This window comes from Ambystoma mexicanum, chromosome 8 (genome assembly GCF_040938575.1).
Source record: "Ambystoma mexicanum isolate Mex_15411 chromosome 8, UKY_AmexF1_1, whole genome shotgun sequence".
Classification (NCBI taxonomy): Eukaryota; Metazoa; Chordata; class Amphibia; order Caudata; family Ambystomatidae; genus Ambystoma; species Ambystoma mexicanum.
In genome coordinates, this window is record NC_090929.1 from 1,233,920,503 (window position 1) to 1,233,942,171 (window position 21,669).

Here is a 21,669-nt window from a genome sequence, read left to right on the forward strand (position 1 = left end):
CTACTGTTTATGTACGGGGATCTGGGATACAATCCTTGCGTTGTATCGTCTATGGTTCCTACTCAGAGTTTCTGTGTTGTTCCAGTGACTCGCTTCAGCTATCCAGCGCTCCGTTGCTACATTCTTCTCTGTTTTGTTTTTCCCTCGCTCTGCCTTTTCTCCGTACACTCGGGTGATCGTTCATCTCATTGAGGTATAGTGGTTTATATACTTTTGTTTCGCTTTGCTTACTTATTCACGATTTCTCTATTCTACTTCCCTGTTGCCTTTCCCTACAGCTACCGCAGTCTTCTGACTCTGGTGGCTGTATTTCTGATCTTGCACAGCGTTTGAATATTCTTACCTTTAAGTTCGGCGCTGTTGTCTCGTTCTGTATTTCTGTCTCTCACAGCGCCTTTTCCTCTGCCTTTGCCTCCGATACTCGGCATCCACGAGAGTACTGTTTTCTTTTTTGTTTCCTTTCTGCTCCTCGACTCCTGTTGTTCATCTCCTCCCTCGGAGCCATTTTTCTTCTGCTCTTTCTCTCCTGATGTCTTACCTCTGACACATTACCTTTCACATACAGCATTCTAAAGCAAGGCTAATTTCTCTCTTACTGCTTTCCCTTTATCCTATTGGGTTTACTTACCTGTTGTTGCTGCAAGCCTTCTATCCTTCTGCAGTATAAAGAAGGCAGTCATCAGACCTTACTTACCGTGGGACCACGATTCCCAGAGTTCTTCTCTACTTACCAAGAACCAGATCGTTACAAAGAAGGCAGTCAGCATACCTTACTTCCTGTGGGACCACGATTCCCAGAGTTCTTCTCTACTTACCAAGACCCGGATTGTCACAATGCTTAACATCCCCACCTGAAGCCAAGATTTGGAATCAACTTCCATATTCCATCTTCCAGGGTTTTTTCAGCCAGGGGGCTTTTTCCCTGAAACTTTTGGGTCCTGCTCCCTGGGGTTCACCTGGTCTGGTTAAAAACTTTCAGTCAAGGTGGCCTCCGAAGGAGCATATCCTTATCTTCATCAGAAGAAGGAGAAAAGACCTGCAGAACAAAGGAAACAGCGAAGAAAGAAGGCTTTAGAAGCATTGGACAGTTCAATAGAGGATACAGGTGAGGAGGAATGTGGGGTATTCACTCAAGAGTCTGACACTGTCTGAACTACAGTAACAACAACCTTGTGTTCGGCCAAGACCAGGAGCAGCACGAGAACACGCTCATGAGAGTATGCATGGCTCTCGAAGAGGCCCAACTCACCCTAAACAAGGACAAGTGTGAGTTCAGAAAATAAATGCTCCGGTTTTTTGGTCACGTGTTTTCCTCAAAGGGAATCACCGTGACCCTGAGAAGGTTGTTGCACTCAGACGCCGAGCCACCCAACTCCACATCAGATCTCTGATCGTTCCTTGGTCTAGCCAGCTATTGTACGTGCTACATGCCGACTTTGCAACTGTCAGTGAACCTTTAAGGGCCCTGACCAAACAGAACACTGAATTCACATGGACAGAGAAATGCCAACAGCCCTTGCAGTTGATCAAGCAGCGCATAGCTGATGCCAAAAATATGGCATACTTCAGCTCAAAACGGGAAACAGAGTTGGTCGTTGACACCAGCCCAGTCGGATTAGGCGCTATCTTAATGCAGATTGACGAGAAAGACAACCAATCCAGACACATTGTATCATATGCAAGCAGGAGCCTACTCAAGACCAAACAGGCGTAGTCACAGGCCGAGAAGGAGGGTCTAGCAGTAGTCTGGGCCTATGAGCACTTTCCTCTTTTCTTATATGGGAAACCATTCACAGTGGTCACGGACCACCAGGCAGTGTTGTTCATCTTCGGAAATCCCCAAGCTAAAATGCCGCAGCACATCGCAAGGTGGGTGCTAAGACTGCAGGACTACAGTTTACGCATAGTACACAGACCTGGAAAAAAACATAACCCTGCTGATTTCCTCACACGACAACCCTGCAAGGAATTCCAGGTGACAATATCAATTGCAGACCAATACATGCACTATATAGTGCAGGGGAACACCCCGAAAGGTTTTCACCCTTACCAGGTAGCACAAGAGACAGATAATGATCAAGGGCTGCAAATCATCATGGGGTGTCTGGAGACCGGCCACTGGAAACAGGCACGTCAGGTGGGCAACAATGCAAGTGAGGAATCAAAACAAGACATAAGCTGTCTACTGGCAGTCAAGGACGAACTAGCAAAATCCGAGGAGGGTTTGTTGCTTAAGGGCACCAAACTAGTGATACCCAGGACTCTGCGCAGGCAGGTAGTGGAACTTGCCCACGAGGGCCATCGGGGCATCGTATCTATGAAGAGGATGCTCCGGCAGAAGCTCTGGTTTCCACATCTGGACGCCCATGTAGAAGAGCTGCTGAAGCACTGTCCCACCTGTGCAGTTGTTAATCCACACACGAGACCTGATCCCCTATGCATGACCGCCCTCCCGGAAGGAGCCTGGGTGAAATTGCAGTGGACTTTTTTGGGCCTCTTGATGGGGGTGACCACATCCTTGTAGTGGTCGATGAATATTCCTGGTTCCCAGATATCCAGCTGGTGCCCTCCACGTTGGCATTCCACACCGTTCCTGCTCTTGAAAGGATGTTTGTCACCTACGGTATTCCACGAGTACTGAAATTGGGCAATGGACCCCCATTTACTGGGCAGGACTTCAAAACATTTGCGGAATACATGGGTTTCCATCACGGGAGAATAACACCGCTGTGGCCTCAAGGAAACGGCACAGTAGAGCGATTTATGAGTAACATAAAAGGAAGCGTGCAAATTGCTCGACTCACAGGGGAACCCGTGGAGAAGATGCTATACCAACTGCTAAGGGATTACGGGAACAAGCCCCACAGCACCACAGGAAAAACACCCTCTGAGTTCATGTTCGGGAGGAGCATAAGGACAAGAATACCTCACATCATTAGCAATAGAGATAGATATAAGGGAGACAGGGAGATGCAAGACAAAGACTCATGGAGCAAGGCAGAGATGAAGAGACGGGTGGACACCGAGAGAAGGGCCAGGGACAATGACTTGGAACCAGGAGACATGGTCATTGCCTGACAAGTGCAAGACCGGAAAAGCATGGCCCCATTCAGGGAAGAACCATTAACAGTGGTCCGAGTAAAAGGGTCCCTCATCACTGCAGAAGGTGAGAGACAGATGATCCCCTGAAACTCCACTCATTTTCGGCAGATGCCAGGGGTTGTCCAAACCCAGAATCATGATCTGGATGCCCCTGGTCCCGAGTGGAACTCGCCCGATGAAGGTGATGGGGCGGACTCCAGCGAGGAGGCATGTCCATGTCCTCAGGAGGTCAGTGGAGCTCCCTGTTCCCCGAGGCCCCAAAGAACACCGAAGAAACCTCAGCGACTAATTGAGGAGATGAACTAGAGTGAACCTTATGTTTAGTAAGGGGGGTGGTGTCGTCACTGTTTGCCAAGACTCACATCACGTGAGGAGTGACAGGGTGCCACGGGATGATCAGTAAATAGCAGGAGTTTGAAGAATAAAGACATGTTAAGTCTTCCTCCGATGTCCGTCTCATATGTGACCTGTGTATTCACTGTGAGGCCGTGTGGGTCTGGATCGCTGTCCCCTCGGACAGTACACTTAAGACACCTGAAGTGTTCTTTGCGAGAGGGGCACGCTGCGGAAGGCATAAATGAGCAGGGCAATTGCCCCCCTTTGCCCACGCCTTTACGTGCCACGAGTCCTTTTTAAATTGTACCGATCTCGAAAAGAAATAGGAAACCCATTGAGGTCCCACAGGGCTACATTTTCTTTATTATAACTGACGTATACACTTACATGTCCATGTCGTAGCATAGACGGTGCACTCGGGGCTAGTTCCAGCTGTACGTGTTCTGCCCCACAACAAGGGATCACGCATTACGTCTTAAGTTTAGCAAGAAGGCAAGATTCTATGGCGCTTATTCTCGGAATGCACGACTGCACTGAAAAATCAATTTTTAGACCGGTTCAGTTCTTCACTAGGATAAAAAAACAGTGAATGGGTATTTAAATCTCGAGAGACCGCGAGACCTAAATATGATGCGTGGAACGTTACGTGACGTGAACGTCAAGTGACTCGTTTCTGGGTCCTTTCCTCGAGTAGGAACTAGCACTAGTTGTGTTGCAGAGGAACATCACTAGACACGAGTGAAGTCTGCGTGGCCGTCCTGCTAGAACCATGAAGCCGGTAAATTGCAATAATCTTAGGTGGTATAGTCACTAATCCGAGAGGTTGGGAGAGCGTATCTGAAACAGACACGCGGTATCAGTGGCGAGGCTGAGCTGTAGAAAATGTGGATGGGGACTGAAGTGTGCCTCGGTGATCTGAGGAATAGGGAGTAGTATAGTACTTTGACACACATTGTATGTCCTGAACGGCTGCCCCGGATAGGCTTTGGCCAAGTGAGCTGGTCCAAGTGGGCAACCCACTTGTGATCTCTGCTTTTGTATGTCGTTCGTTTTTTAATGTTTCAAACTTACTACTTTAAGGCCGCTAACTATTAAGGTTCCTTATACCCACAGAAAATTATTGTTTTTCATCACCCGTGAATATATTTTGAGTTTAATTTGCATGGAGGATAAGTATGTATTTACTTTTAGTGTTGAGAAGGCAAATGCAAGTTACAGATTCGTTTTTGTAAGAGATACGAATGAAGGATGATGGTGCCAGATGAACTACCTTACAGTGAATGTAGGGTATGACATGTTAATATAAAAGGATATTTATACCAGGCACTATCACCACCGGAGTGGTCCCCTGCCGGATCTGAAAGGAAAGAGGGTAGCATGGGTTAGTAAGGCTGAGCGGGAAAAGAGCAAGAGAGCTGTGGTGTGCTGTTGGCAGCCTCAGTTAAGTTAACACTGTTCGTTGAACTTTTTGGTGGGTAGCTGTCATGTGTTGTTGCGCAAGGCTATGTGTGGTTTGTTTTGTTGTTGCAATGTAGGCAAGTGCGTGTGGGTTGGTATGCTTTCGAGGTATGGTTGTGTTTAGTTAGAGTTTGAGAGGTGTAGGCATAGCAGTCCGATTTTTTTTTTTTAGTAGGGTTGGTTAGTGGCATCACTATCTAGATGTGACGCAAGCTATTAGTCACAATTCTGTCTGAATATAATGTATGCTAATAGTCACAATTCTGTCTGGGTGCGACGCATGCTAATATCCACAATTCTGTCTGGGTGTGACGCATGCTAATAATCACAATTCTGTCTGGGTGTGACGCATGCTAATAATCACAATTCTGTCTGGGTGTGACGCATGCTAATAATCACAATTCTGTCTGGGTGTGACGCATGCTAATAATCACAATTCTGTCTGGGCGTGATGTCAGCTAATCTTTGCAATTCTGTCTGTGTCACAAGCTCATTTACAATTGTGTGTAGATGTGGCGCAAGCTCATAATCACAATTCTGTCTAGATGTGGTGTAATGCTAATGTTCACTCTAGATGTGGCACAATGCTAATCTTCACAATTTTACCCCCTCCATAACTTGTCAAAAGACTTGATGCAACGTATGGTAACCTTAAACATTGAGGCTAAATTCAGAACTGCTACCTTCTACAAGTCGGGTAAATGCTGACTATGGGAAATGAGACGGGTGGGGTAGTTAATGGAGTACAGTAATGGCTGACTAACACAATCAGGCCAAATGTGAGATAAGATTACTATACTACAAACTGTGGGCTAGACGCATCAGACAACCAACTATTAGAGAATAAAATAGAAATTAGATTGGGTTGGTCAGTTTAGTGGGGCGCAGTAATGGCTGCACCCCTGCTCGAAACCGCTTTTACCTTGTCAGTAGCTGCCGGTTGACGGCTGCCGTCATGTGGTGCTTTTCTTCAGAGCTGTCCTGAGGAGACAAGCTTCTTTAATGCAGTGAATTCGTTATTGGTGGTGGCAGAGCACGGGGACTTGTTTGATGTTTATCTTGCTTCAGTGTGTGAGGTTTATCGGCACATGATGAACAACTCAGTCTCATATGTGCAACCAACTGTATTATTATTATTACTATTATTAGGATATTTATTCAGCATAGACCTAACTTTGGGAAGCAACAGAGTGCCTTACAATCCTAGGGGGAAGAACACGGTGAGGGAAGCAGAGAAAAAAGAGCGAGGCGCTAACAGGGGAGGATGGGCAATTGCTAACATGAGGGGAAGACTTGGGAGCAAATCAGAGTCTCAGGTAGGGTCTGGAGTGCAGGGTGTGTGATCCTAGGTGTTAAGGAGGAGCCATTCCTTCTCACTGTGTGGGTGAGAATAGGTGGCTGTTGTGTTCATGTGTCACTTAAAGTACCCCCACCCTTGTGTAATGACCTATACAATATTGGGAGGATAAAGTGACTATAGTGCCTGTGCGCCACCCTGTATCAAGTAGATGGGTGTGAAATATTACTGTATCCTGGCTGCAGTAGCCTAACTGGGACTGATAGTCACTTTTAGTCAGTCAGAAAGTAGAAAATGAATGAAAACAATTAGGTGAGGTGCTGCGCTAGGAAATAAGACGGTAAATATGGTTTACACACACACTGTTTAGGAGTTTATTAGAGGTTCCATGAGGAACAATAGGTATTTTGGACCAGTCCTATTTTGAGCCAATATAGACCTGGTTGTGACACGTGCTTATGTTTCTCCCTTTATCAGGCTTCGTCAAAGCATTGCATGGTGCACGCAATGTGTACAAGAGAAGCTCGATGCATATGTTACATTTGTTTTGTCACCCATTGATATCGTGTTAGGTTATTGGTTGGCTAAAAGATGAGATTAAATGTTTGGGGTTGGAGATTTTTTCTTTCTTTTCCTCCTCTTTCCCCTTCCCTTTTTGGTAGGTTATTATATTGTGCATACTAGTCTGTGGAGGGGGGTTTCATTTTGAAGATGCTAACTTCAGGGGGGTTGGGATTCAAAATTGCCTTTTGTTGTTTTTGTTTGTTCATGCTTTATGAAAATCCAAAAAAAAGATGCACAGGATATCGTGTTAGTACATTTTATTACATCTGTTACATTTATACTGAAATGGTACATACCATTGCACCCAATGCGTGCATTCATGGAATCATTAACATTAGTTTAAGTTACAATGTCATCTGTGGAGATATGGAGGAAGATGGGCAGAAAGGGAGAAGAGCAGACAAACCGGAGAGTTAGAGAAGGAAAGGAATGGTCTGTCTATACAGTCTTACTGATATTCAATAATTGTGCTCAGAGACGTTGACAGAGTAGGTCATTATATGACTAATCATTATTAGTGAGCTCGTATCTGTGCGTTCTGTCCATATTTGTAGAACTAGTGGCAATACTATTGTGTGCATCAAAGGTAGGTGCCATTTAAGCGTGTCTAGTGTGCAGTGGTAAACTGTCGTGATTTGGGTAATTCAGAATCGCTAGGTTCGGCATACCTAGCAAAGTATTTCTACTCGAAATTCGTCAAAGTGTTTTTGAGTAAAGGGAATCAAAACACTTTCAGTGGTTAGTACTTTGAAGAGTCAAATTATATAGGTTACCAATAGTGGTTGTGGGCAGCAGATGAGAGACTGGATCCTATTTACCTTGAGTAAGATGAGTTGGTGGTCCTCAAGGAGTGCTTGAAATCAAGCATGTAGATTGCATTCCTTACCCTATGAAGTTAAACATGGTTTTAGTGTGGTGACCTGTTTAGAGTAACATTTCTCATTCTAAAAGTGGTTGGGGGCTTCTAGCTCAATTATTCGTACCTTTTGGGTGGAGTGGAAGGTGGAAGGTATCTTGCTCGAGGATGACTGTGCTTCATGCTTGTCCTGGAGCACTGCCGTTTTGAAGACCTCTTTTTATATAATAGGTGTACAGGAGAATTCCTCATGGAACTTCTAATAAACTCCTAAACAATGTGTATATAAACCATATTTATTGTTTTATCTTCTAGTGCAGCACCTCACCTAACTATTTTCATTAATTTAAACGTATAAAATATGTATGTAAGCACCAGTGCAGACTTTTGATTTTAAATGGTGGGACAAAAATCCCCCTCGCCCCTCCCCCCCTCCCTGTAAATATGAGCAAGTGCTGGTGATATTGCAGTGTGGGAGTAGAGATGTTGCAGGTCGGACCTCTTTTGCCGTGACTTCCAGGACATTAAGTCCTCCGGCATGCGCAGAGTGCAGCGAGAGTGCAGTCTGTGCCAGTGTTGGGCAGGCAAGGGCCCGGCAAGAGCAGCAGGAAGTCCCAAGTAAGACACCCATTTGTTAATCCTTAAAACAAACCTTCCTTGAAAGGGAGCGCTGCAGGAGCGCAACTCTTTCTCAATTCCTGGCAAGTCTGGGCTCGATGGACGTTGTTATCCGCTTAATAGGATATAGGTGGGAGATGAGAGACTAAGCTCTCACGGTCCCATCTCCACCACCATAAAAGGAGCGTCTGTTGACACATGCTACTATATATTTGATAGATATAGGCTGATAGCCAAGCTGGATAAAGAAAGACCAAAATTCAGCTTCACTCGTGCAGTGTTTATCAAAGAGTTATTTCCAGTGCTTTATTTGTTAATCATGTGATGGCACATTTAATATTTTGCAATCTTATTGTGCATGAGGCAGGTCAGGCATGTACTTGCGATAGGTTGTATTTACAAACTTCAACAAGGACAAGAAATGTTTTGAAGGGTAGAACAGCCAACACGTGTTTTCGACCAAAAGGGTCTTTATCAAGGCAGTTTGGTTATTGCTGGGGGAGTGATTGAGGTCTGCAGGTTTCAGTATGAGTAACAAGAGTTGGCCGCAGTTGCAGCCTGGCTTTTTACTACATTTCCTAATGTTCTTGATTTTTGTCTGTTTTCATCCAGTCAGGGTAGAAGGTCAGTTGCTATTACTGCAAGTGGTCTGTAACTGCGTATTAAAAAAAATAATAAAAACATCAAATGTGGGAATCTACATGTCAAGTCTGTGTGAACACCTTTGATTTGCTATATCTGTTGACTCCAAGTAGACCACAGAGGGACAGTTTCCCACCAGGTATGTTGAGTCATGTTTGAAAAGTATTCTTTGTCAGAAATGACTGAATCTGCAACATCCATGTGCTGTGCATCATGTGGCTCTGTAGGGATATTATGATTTTCAAACTTGTAATCCCCTGCTTGGTGTGGTCTTAGTGAAATATATGGGAACTGTGCTTGAATTCAGGACTATCGGTTTGGAAAGGCACTGCACAGTGTTCCCAGAAAGTGTATTTGGGCCACAGGATGGGGTCACGCTTGACAAGTAAAATGGCATTGTAATATCGCACATGAAACACATGGGACCCCATCTCATGGTGATCATCACCCTAAGCATTTTGCGCAAATGTCTGGAGCCTAGTTCTTAACAGTTCGCTATATGTTCTGGACACAGGAGTACTGGGTGCAAACAGTCTGGATTCATCAATCACAGAAAAAGTGAGAACTTGCAGCTGCTTAGCAGGGCCATTAAATGTCTTAAATGATGGCATCCACACATGACCCATTGTTAGAGGAAACATTTGTATTGAGGCTGGAGTTCCTGGCTCTTGGAGCTCTTTTCTCTAAAATGTTTGAAGAACTTAAAGGCTTTATAACAGCTGCTTTGCTTGCAGGCAGCTGCCCCAAAGACTGTGAAATGAGAAACACAGTGAGGCAGTAGAAGGAAATATACTGCCAGCATTATATAACACTGTTCTTTCAGAAAGTCTGTTCAAAATAATGATTTCATTACTTCAGCAACCAGATAGGCTTTCTGTTTCCAAATTGGCAGACCTACAGTACTTCCCTGAAATGTGGAATTGTAGTGAAGCATGGCATATTCTTCCTCATCTTGAACGCTAATCATCGTCATTTGTCAGATCTCCATCTCTTCTTCTAAGGGCTCCTCAACTGGAAGAGGAGGATTGCATGGAAACATTACTGTAACCATCTGGAGAGGGTTTCAGGTGATCCACAGAAACTTGTCTGGTGCCTCTCCCAATCTCCTACTCTGAGTGGCCTCAGGACTGGCCTCGGCAGCTTCAGTGTTGTCGCCAGCATTTGCTCTTGCCTAGACAGGGAGCTAGGGAGTGTGTGCAGATTTGGCATAAACATCTTTCTCCCAAACAAGAGTTCACATTGAGTCTTACCGCTACAAAGAGACTGGCGTGGTAAATTATTTAAACTTCTGATCACTAGAGGCACGTGGTCTACCCAGTGACCCCCCCCCCCCATCGAAAGGATGTATTTAGTCAGACACACTTTTATGGAATGATTGGCTCATTTGATAATCCCATTTGTCTCAGGACGAAAGGGATGGGAATAGTGTGCAGCTCTGATCCCCATGCCTATAATGCCTTTCTCGGGGCCTACCCTGCAAAAGCTGGATCTTTATCCACATGGAACGTTTGAGTTGCTGTCATAGCTACTACACCCCGGAGTGCCTGTATGAGTGATTTGCAGTCTGATCCCTTTGAGGCACCATGCAGGTGAACCTACTGCAAGAGTCCACTATTACTAGAATATATTTTTACTTATTTATTGCTGGTAGTGGGTGTTAGGGAGAATTTTCTCTTTAGGCTGAATTTCCTAACCTAGTGAGTCCCCCAGCAGCTTTGCTGGATTTCTGGAGTTTTTTTTTTCCTCCTGCCAAGAGTGAGACTCTTTTCTCCCACTCTTGGACATGATTAATGGTATTCCTTCGACTGGTAATGTGTTTTATGGGCTATGGGGTCCTTTACTCCATAGGGTGTCATGTGTTTTTCCTATGTGTGTTACACAGCACCCTCCGTGCAGTAACACAGGGGTGTCATAGTGACCCCCCACCATAGACTCCATACCCTGGGACTGGCTACTGTCTCCCAGGGCATGTAAAGTCACCATTGGCTTTACTAGTCCCAAATTATTAACAGAAACCAGTACAAACCATCATATTGTGGACGTACTGGTCAGGGCAATTCGATTGCCCCGGGGTCTTTTAGTCGAGGGGGCACGTCTCCGTCCCCCCTGATCGAGTTTTGGCTGGTTGCAGTGGAAACTACTTTTTATATTCAACCGCAAATATTTTCCAATGGGATTTTCCCATTGTTCGAGGCTACCAACTTTAATTATTTAATTCTCATAGCCTCGAACATACCGCCGGTTTATTTAATTAATATTGATTCTCCGGTTGGTGTTTTTTGCCAAGACTCGATTGTAAAATGGCGTTTGTGTTCTCTTCTGTGACTCCAACCCATGTCGAGCCCTTTGTTCCACTTTTTGGCAGGCTTCTCCACAGAAGCCTCCAAAAGTGGTGCCACTCTGTCTGGATCCCACAGGGGGCGCGGGAGGGGGTTTAGGCACCCTGGACTGAGTTACCTTGGAAACTCAAGTCGCACTCTTGTGTGATTGGCCCAGGCCGGCTCACCACTTAGCATGTTTGAGTGACAGCTAGGCTGAGTGAATGGGGGTTTTCTGCATAAAAGCAGGGCTTTGGGGACTGGAACTTCAGAAGTCGCCACAGGACCTGAGAATCTGACGAGGGAGAAGCTGAGCCGACCTACCACGATGACACCACCGGTGGAGCCCTGCAGACTCGACTCACCACTTCCCGACGACAGAAGATCTCCCGGCTGGAGAGGCTTCTTCCCCTGACTGGTGGGCACAACCAGTTTACCTTTCTTTCTTCACACCCCAGCCCGGTTTGTGGTCGAACTGCCCATGCCAAGCACCCCGGCAGCCGGATAGCCACTCACCACTGAACCGCAAATCACCGGACCGCTCCTTGTACCTGAGAAACTCTGCAGCTGGTTTCTTCCCTGGCAGTGCAACGGACTCCTGTCTTCCTCCACGACAAGATCCTCTCTTCCCCCGGACGAAGCACTGACTTGCACCCGCTGCCAGGAACAACTGCCCCCGCTGGAGCGTTCTCACCACTTTAAGGTACCGTGTCCGCCAGGCCTCCCTTTCTAAAGATTGCTACAAGGTAATAATAACCCCTTAACCTTTTGTACTGGGCTGGCCGCCTTGACCCTCTAACTGGTCCCTTTCTTTGGTCCAACTCCTTTTTGAACCTCTACAAGACTTTTGTGCACTGTAACTGTGTGACCTTGGACACATTTCATTTGGATCCTCTGAAGGTGGATCCGGCCTCTTGAACTCGAACTTCAGTTTTACTTTGCCTTCCTCTCTTGTTATGTTCTGATAAAAGTGTTGGGATCTGTTTCAACTTGTTCTCTGCTTTTCTCTCCCTTTTTAAAAAAACGAACTATTAGAGTGCCATCTACGTTAAGCGCTCACCGCTGACTGAAAATAAGTGGAGCTTTACTTAAGACTTGTCTAATATTCTTTTTAAGGGAGTGTATATCTTTTAGTGACCGTGTTTTTGAATTGCTTACTATCAGCCCTGTGTGTTTTTCTAGATGTTGTTTTAAAAAAATAATGATATCTCTTTTACACCAAGCCCTGGTCAGTGTTTACTTGTTCTACTGTGTTCTCTTGACCCATCGTGAATACTCTGTATACTGCCTAACTCTTCTTGAGGGAAGTCTGACTGCTCAGCCACAGCTACCAAGTGAATATGTGTGGTACAGACTGCTACCAAGTGGGTTTACTGCCAAACACCTGTAGTCCTAAATCTTTTGCAGTGGTCCCAGAGGGAACTGCACAGGTTTCTGCTAACAGTGGGCCTATATGATCCAGATATTGAATCTAAAAAGGCGAGGTTGCCTTTCTTAAAGGAGCCTCTTTTTAGGTTTTTTGCTGTGCTTCATAGCTGTCTCCAGACATGTGTCACAGTTCGCTATGTGTGCTTTAACCTGTTGTCTTCATCCTGGCCACCAATACCTGTCGAGGAGCAGCTGTGCAGTTGCAGTAACCCCAACATTGGTAGATGCAAGTTAAGCATGTGTGGCTGCTGTTAGCTTTTACCTGTCTGCTCTATTGGGGATTAATCTTTGAATACGATCCCCTTTTTTATAGGGATTGTGACTACTGCTTTATTATTCTCAATGTCCTAAATGTAATTACTTGGGAAACCTTTCGGCCTTGATATAATACTCAAAAAAGCTTTTTTTATTTCCTCATCCATTGCAGTTGCTGAGCGAGTTATTGCTGCTATAGTTTTTCTCACTGTGTGCTCCTTGGCATATGTATCTGCTAATGCATTGCCACTGCTATGTGCCCTTTAGAATGTGCTCTTTGTGCATCACCCATAGCAAAGGGTAAGTCTGTTTAATGCCCCAAACTTGTTGCCAGAGTTGCCTGGAAGCAATAGCTGTATGCCTAATATCTCTTAAATCATTCTGAATCCACCAATGCAATTAGGTGTTGTAAGCCCTGACAATGGAATCTGGATCTGAGACTACTAGAGTGGGCTTCCCAGAGTCTGCTTGGCGCAAAGCAGCAATCCATGCAATTCAGCAGTCTGGGCAGAAATGTAACCCAGATGCTTTGTTGCAATATCAGTATGTATAAATACTTCATGTGTGAAATGTCCTACTACTGCTGCACATGCAGCAGCATATTTGGAACGTGTTCCAACAGCTGGTATGGCGGAGCCATCACAGTAAATTATTTGGAAAAAATCAGACCATGGCATGACCAATCAGGAATTGAGGTTTCTGGCTCTCTATCCATTGTCCAAGTCCATCCACTCATTAATTGCGATTCTGCTTTATAATGATACTTTACATCTGGAGCGTGTTGAGGAATGACTATTGAATCCATATAGTAGGTAATTGCATTGGGCACGCTAGCTTTTGTGGTCGCCACACATTGAGCTAAAGGTGTATTTATTTATGTGTGTAGTTCTATTAGCCGCCAATGGCCTTTCCTTCTGAATGATCATCTGAACCGAAGACCGAATCTTTTCCTCGGTTGTAAATCTTAATTCAGGTGTGGAATATACATGTGACTTTTATATGCAATTGGTTTAGTCTCCCCTAGATTGCAAACTGTGTATGTGAAAACATTATCCCCCACCAACAGGTTTATTTCTAAGTCTTTTTCTGTAGTTCTGTCTTGCAAAGGACCAGTTTTGAGTCATTAACACATGGTGCAGAATGTTGTGTGTGTTCTGGCAACCAATGAGCGGCTTTGAAATTTTGTTTTTTATCAAAGCATACAATGGTTTCACTAGCTCGGCAAAATTAGACGCATCAGATCTGCCAAAATTCAAAAGGCCTATAATTGCCTTCAAATGGCTAAGTGTGTTAGGCGGCCGTATCCTGGCACACTTCTCAAGAAAATCTGCTGTCAAGCCTCTTGCCCTCATCTGAAAGAGTGAACCCTAAGAAGGTAACCTCACAATGAGCTATTCTTGATTTCTTGAAGTTAATCAGGTTCCCTTTTGCAGCCAATGTGTAAATAACTACTTCTACTTGTTGCAAGTGTTCATTGAGATTCTCATGGGTGATGTAAATGTCATCTACATATTGCCAACAGTTAGGAATGTCTGTCAACAAACTCTGTATTCTACTTGAGAATGTGCTGGGCGAATTCTTATACCCCTGCATTATTCTAGTGAATTGGAAATGCATTCCCTTAAAAGTGAATGCAGTGTATTTCTGGCTTTCTACACTTAAATGTTGTGTGAAATACCCAATGCTTAGATCAAGGTTTGTTATATATTTGCATCTGTGTAATTTGACTACAAGTCCATAGCTATGTTGGTTTTGGACTGCCTTTGTCTTACAATGTGCATACAAAATTGTAAAATCCACAATAAAACAAAGTGCGATCGGGTTTTAAAACTGGGCGCACCAGACTGTTATGTGGGCTTGCTTGCTTTATAATTACCACCTGGTCCATTAGTTGGTCTTGAGCTTAATGGTGGTTCTTATCATTGTGTTTAGTATTGGGTGGTTTGGGGAGAGGTGATGTCAGTTACAGGGGGAAGCTGAAAAGGTTGGTAGAGTGCATGTTAGGAACCAGATAACACAGGCATAATATCGGTATTGCGTTGTTTTGCTGACACCAGTTTTTTTCGATTTCATCTTTTATGAAAAATGTACATCGGAAAAACTAAACAAAATATATGGGGGGAGGGAGCTGGGGTAGGGTTAACAGTATAGGGATAGGCAGGGATTTGGGAGGGACCCTCTCCCCCAAAATTACAACAAAATAAATTTGATTTGTTTTTTCGAAGTAAATTTTTAATCAAAAAATACATTGAAAAAGCTGGTGTCGGCAAAGGGACATAGAACCATAATATCAGTGTTTGCAATATTAAAAGGGACTTGGAGCTGAATAACGCACAGAGGAAGAATACTCATGGAGCAACACATCTATCGGGTTTAAATTTACATAGGTAGCAATCCAGAAGCCACGTATCGAAAGGCATAACAAAACGCAGCATGATCTTCTACCACTGGCTTCTGATTGATTACAATATTCATGAAGGGCACATTTACCTGTGGGCACCTTGCCGCTAAAGAACCAGCAGAACATAAACCATCAGCCACCCTAGCCTAAAAGAGGAGCTTGCTGGCTGCCACAGAAAAAGCCCAGCTGCCAACACGAAGAAGCCGACTCCTAGTAACTGAGATAACAGCATTATCCTGAGAAGGGAGCACACAGCTGTGGGGACATATGTCCGGAATTATTGTTGCAAAAACTCTGCCCCATCCCATAAAACGCCCTGTGTACAATGCACAGGGATTTGAAATATACTTGTTTCTCAATAGGGAGCCAGAAAAGCTGGCGGAGAACAGGTGAGATGTGAGAAAAAAACTGGACATGGGACACCACTCGCGCAGCAGTGTTTTGGAAATCATGAAGCCGTCATAATAAATACAGTGGATGAGCTAAAAAGAGTGAGTTACAGTAGCAACCTTGGGAGCATGGAAGTGGACAGGAATGAATGGGAGGACTTTCCATAAAATCTTTAGTTTGAAATGACCTGACTGGCAAACAGCTGCCGCCTGTGCATCAAGTGACAGTGAAGCACACAGTTGAACACAGAGATCCTTCACCACTAGGACAGGAGGTGGAAGTGAGCCAAGTGAAATGGGCCAAATGTCGAAAGTCCAGAGAGGGGCAGCAGAGGGAGAACCCACCACCAAGACCTTCGTCTTGTCCCCATTCAGCCCATTCCACTTATCCCTCATCCACCCTCCGGCCGCATCCAGACACCCCCACAGCTGAGACACAGCCTCCTGTTGATGACGATCAATACAAACAATAATCTGCAAATCATCAGCATACGAGTAGCATCGGAGGCCGTGGGTATGGATGTGCTTGACCAGAGTCTGAATATACATGTTGAACAGCGTAGGGGACTAAGTAGAGCTCTGGGAACACCACACCAAAGAGGGAGAGGGGTAGGGTGGAAGAGAGAGAGAGAGAGAGAGAGACAGAGACTAAAACCAGGCCAGGACCTGGCCAAACACCCCAGCCTCCATAAAACATCCAACCAGGATGGAGTGGTCAACCATATCAAACACCGCTGACTGATCTAAAAGCATCAGTGCACCCACCCCACCCCACCATGATCGGAAAGCCGAGCAAGGCCAGTTACCACAGCAACAAAAACAATCTCTGTGCCCTGGCCGAAAGCCTGATTGGAATGGATCAAAAAAACAGAGTTAGACGGAACAGCAGGATCGAATGAGGTTTTTTTTAAAGAAGGGAGGAGGTTCACCAGGGAGTGCTTTAGAGGAGCAGGAATGATTCCAGAGCTGCAAGAGTGGTTTACTGCCTGCACAACCCATGTGGCAATCTGTGGCATAATGTTCTTCATGATTTTGAGAGGTATGGGGCGAGAGGGCGGGCAGACCTCATCTTCAGAGTATCCCTCATCATTTCACCTGGGCTAAAGGTGAGAAAAGCTGACCAGAGCTGTCTAGGTCCAGCAGACCTCGTTGGAGGAGGCCTGCTCATGATCTTAGGCCAGATGAGGCAATTTTGCCTCTGTCAACTATCTTTTCAAAAAAGAACTGGGCCAAAGAATCACACAGTGACTAGGAAGGAATAACGCCTGACTGCATGTTATAGGGTGCTGTGAATGTGCGAGCCAGACTAAACCGTTCCTTCGGCTGATTGACTGCCGTCTGAATCTTGGATGAATAAAATCAACATTTAGCATCCTGAAGGGCCGTATGATAACTGGCAGGTTCCTGTCATAGTGACAGTTTGTCTGCTTTGCAATATGTCCTCCATTTTTGCTTTGCCTGCCTACATTTAAACCGGTGGGACCTCAAATTTCCAGTAAACCACTGCTCAGAGGGACCCAGATGTAGAGTGGAGAGATTGGGGGGAGGCAGATTGTCAGCTGGAGCCATAAAGGCCTGTGTAAGTAGCGAAAGGTCCATGGGTTGAGTGGTCATACACCCACTTCCAATTTGAGCAACAATACTCGATCCTGGGACAGAGCCCCATCGCTGTTTCAAAATGTTGACGCAAGCAGACCAGCTGCATGGAACATTGATATTAATACGGAACGGTACAATAAAATGATCTAACCAGTTGACTGGAAAGACTGGTCGGATGGAGACAAGACCACTAGCAGAAAAGATTAAATCTAACGTATTGCCATGCTGATGGGTAGGCTCATCCACCAGCTCAGAAAGCCCTAAATCAAGCATAGCTGCGCATAACCGGGTCTTCCTATGGGCAACAGTGTTATTAATCTTCAAAATAAAATTACCAATGATCAGAATACTGGAGTATAAAGCTTGTAGTCCTGCTGCCGCTTCAGTGAAAGAATCGCAGACGGCGGCGGCGGCATCATACCGGGGAGGCTGATGGATAATGAAAATATGACAAGGTCAGTAGGTGAAATGGACTGTTACATTCTTCGTCCTGCTCCCCCTGAGACTAGTACAAATCCTACTCCCTCACACCGTCTCGGGCATTCCAGGCACTCGGACACAAATAATACACAAAGAAGCGTTGTAATGTTAACATACACATCAGGCTCTGGAGGGCTGCATCGACTCTGCCCCCTCCCAGGCCTGGCTCATCCTTATGTACAAATCGCAAGAACAGAGGGAGAGAAAACATATTTCGTAACTTCAGATTTGTCTTTGCAAGGCAGGCTCTTGTCGACCTTGGGACTTCAGCCAGCAGCTTCAGAACTGTTCTCGGAGAGGGAGGGCTATGAATACCCATCTGAGGCCTGGACGGCATTGCACAGCTAGCGCGGCTGGTTGTGCTCTGGTGATTCTCTGCGACATCTGCTTTCATGGCTGTTAGATGTTTAGGCCAGTCCTTATGCCAAATCATTAGGCCAGTCTTCCTGCTTCAGATGTGATGTATCTCAAACCAAAAGAAAGTGCAGAATCAGAAATGTACCAGGTAACATGGACCGCCGGATCAAACAGGCTTCCATCTGAATATTGTGGGTAAGGAGGATGAGAGTGGCCAAATATAAGATAGATAGGTTAGCGCAAACCCCTACACCTGGATGTAACAAGTCCCAGCGTAAAATACTAAAATTGGCAGAGAGTGCTTCCGCAACATGGGGCCAGAGGAGTCACAGAGCCACGTTTCCATGACACAGGCAATATCTGGCTTAAATTCCTGCAGAAGTTCCATGGCCTCTCCGAGACATTGACGAGTGCAGACAAGCTGGATTTAGGCAGGACTTTGGTGCTGAGGAGGCACAAGCCGGGCGTGTTCATCTTTTCACTTCGCTCATTCTCTCGTGCTCGTTCTCTTTCTCTCTCACTTGTTCTCTCGAAATCCTACCTCCTGAGTTTCTTGACCATGACAATGAGTTGTTTAAGCTATTTTGCCAGCTGGACAAGTAGGCTCAATTATTGGTGCATGTTATTGGTACAGGACTCTCAAAAACCCTCCTCCACCGCTCGCATTGGTGGGTGCTTTTTATTAAGAGCGTGTACTACTTTTAGGCTACTCGATCGGGCCAGCGAGCGCCATAAGGAAATGTTTTGTGTGTATTAAATATAATGCATGCATCGTCTTTAGAGGCCGCTAGGTGCCAGCAGGTATACCGTTACACACCTACTCCCAAGTATTTAAAGTTCGGTACTGTCTCCAGTTGCTGGGCTTCAAGGTATCAATACAGGTTTTCCAACCTTTTTAGGTGTTTTTTTCCAAGATCATGATTTTTGTTTTGATTGGATTGTTTTCCAAATCATTCTTTAAAAAGTATAATAAGAGGCTGTTCAGCTGGCGCTGAAGACCTATTGCTGTCTGATCTAAGAGAATGATGTCATCTGCGTAGAGGAGTCGTGAGATCTACAGTTGGCGGAAAAGATCTCGTATTGTTTTCAAGGTCAACGATCTCTCCCATATAGGCGTTGTAGAGGGCTGGCGCCAAAGGGCAGCCCTGCTTGACGCCCCTTGGGGTTTTTAATTTTTTTATTTTATTACTTGTTTTAATTGAAAATCAATTTTTACAAGAGTCGACAGTTTCTCATTTCTGTAATTTGATAAAAGTTTTAAAAGAAAGTCAGTCTTAAGGAGGGGGAAAAGGGTTGAATGAGGATGACTATGAGAACATGCAGTGCACAGAATATTTGAAATTAGTGACTGTGTCTAGCTTTTTCCCCTCTATGAACCACTTTGTTTTCGTTTTTCTTCTTTACAAGTTTGAAAGACATTATCTTAGTTTTGGAGTTGTTTATTTCCAAATCGTTCTCTTTAATGAACAAGGCCAAGTTGTTCAGTTTTCTTTGGAGGCCTATTTGAGTTTGGTCAATGATGATAATGTTGTCTGCGTAGATTAATCGCGGTAGGGGTTCACCCCCAAAAGTTGGAGGGAAAGCTGAGACTTCGAGTTTTCTGATCTTGTAGTCAGCAATGTAGGCGTTATATAACACCGGGGCCAAGGGGCAGCCTTGTTAACCCCTCGGGCCGTTTCAATAGGTTTCGTTAGTTGACCCGCTCTGCTGAGATGTACTTGGATTGTTGTTTCAGAGTATAGTGCTCTAATTTGCGCCAATAGTTGCGATGGGCATTTCCAAGAGATGAGTTTGTTCCATAGTTTGGACCGGTTGACCTGGTCAAATGCCTGTACGAGGTCTATGAACCCCATAAATACTCTTGGTTTGCCTTCCAAGACTTTGTTCTTGAGTATGCTCAGCACAAGGATGTTTGCCGTTGTTCCTGTAGCTTTAACAAATCCGGACTGCAAGGGATTGTCGATTTTGTTGTTGTTGGTCCAAGTTTGAAACTGATCCAGTATAAAAGAGGCGAAGATCTTTCCTATTGTGTCAAGTAATGTGATTGGGCAGTAGTGTTTTGGGTTGTCCCTTGCTCCCTTAAATATTGGGACGACATTTGCGCATTTCCATGACAGTGGGATTGATGTGGTCCTCTGACATTTTGCAAATACTTTACTAATGAATATCGACCAAGCATCCGCCTGTTTTTTCAAATGAAAGTTGGTCACCACGTCTGGGCCTGGGGCTCTGGAGTGATTTAGTTTTTTTTATTTTGGCTAGTATTTGGTCTGGGTTATGCGGAATGACCCATGGCTCAGGAAGCTCTTCCGGTGTTCGGGGCCTATGTTTCTTGCTTGATCCAGCTGTTCGAAGTTGTTAATCCACTTTGTTTCTCCCCCGCTGTTCTGTAGTGCCTCATTTGATGATCTCGTAGTAGTTTTTACTAAGGTCCAGAAAGTGCTTGTTTTTCTCCCACAAATGGCCCTCAACATCTCTTCGGAGTCAATCTGATACATTTTCTTTCTGTGGTTTCTCACCCAGGCTTTGTATTCTTTTTCTGCTTTGATGGCGTGCGCTCTTGGGCGATGTTGTTTATTTTGCTTGTCTCTTTAATTTGAGCATCAATCTGCGCTTTACAACTAGTTCTTGATGATATGTGTGAGTTTTAGGTCTTGCACAATTTGTTGATTTTCGGTCCGGTTTCTTGAAGGCCACGAGGAGTGGGCGATAGTCTATTGTTTTGCTGGGCATGCCAGCATTAGAATATTGTCTGGTTAGTTGTGCAATTCCTGCTTCTGTTATCTTGGGACGGACTGCACTACAGTCAGGCTCTAATTCGTATTGGATTGTCTCAGTTGATGCTTTAGGAGAAATCCACATCATCTGCAGCATGTTGTGATCGCTATGAGTTGTTCTTGCTACGTTAAAAGATTTTATTTCCGTAAGCAAATTCCGTGAGACACAGATATGATCTATCGCTCCTGCTTGGTTTTCTCTCGCCGAAGTTGGAATCTTTTCAGTTGTCGTTTCGAACATCAGATGGAGATTATGCAGGTCGTCGATCTTCTTGAGTGACTCCCATAAACGAGCCCTTCCTGATGAATCCATATGTTGTGGGTAGGTAGCTTTTTGGTCGCCGATCCCTTGGCAAGTTATGGTTAGATCACCGCCAATCAAGATGTGATCAATGTCATTGTTCTCAGACGTTGTTTCAATAACATTTTCCAGAGCATTCAGGAAGTCATTATTAGTAATTGCACTTGGGTTCCAATAAGTGTTTATAAAGATCATCTTTCTTTTTATCACTTCTGAATTTGCAATGTGACAGTTCCATAGAACTAATGAAGCTTGTATGAATTTTGTTGATGTCAACGATGAAATCAAATGGAACATGCTGCTGGAACGGAAGGCTGTTAATAGGCCAGACATCGGGCGGCCTTTGATGCCTCTGTATGCAGGGGAGAAGTGGATTTCGAAGTCGTCCAGAGAAGGTTTATTTAACAGCCATGTTTCTTGTAGCATTATTGGCTAATTATCACTGATCTCAACAGATTGGGTGATGCCAGAGCCTGTTGTATTTGAATGTG

The 21,669-nt window shown here is 44.8% G+C and overlaps 1 protein-coding gene across 1 annotated transcript in view; it reads left to right on the plus strand.

Moving 5' to 3' along the window:
• Positions 1–4,061: 4,061 nt before the first annotated feature.
• Positions 4,062–21,669, plus strand: part of NOC3L (NOC3 like DNA replication regulator) — a 775,720-nt gene continuing 758,112 nt past the window's right edge. Inside the window, exon 1 of the mRNA XM_069611339.1 lies at positions 4,062–4,216. Within this exon, the coding sequence (XP_069467440.1) occupies positions 4,208–4,216 (9 nt within the window). The 5' untranslated portion in view covers positions 4,062–4,207. The remainder of the gene's footprint in view (positions 4,217–21,669) is intronic.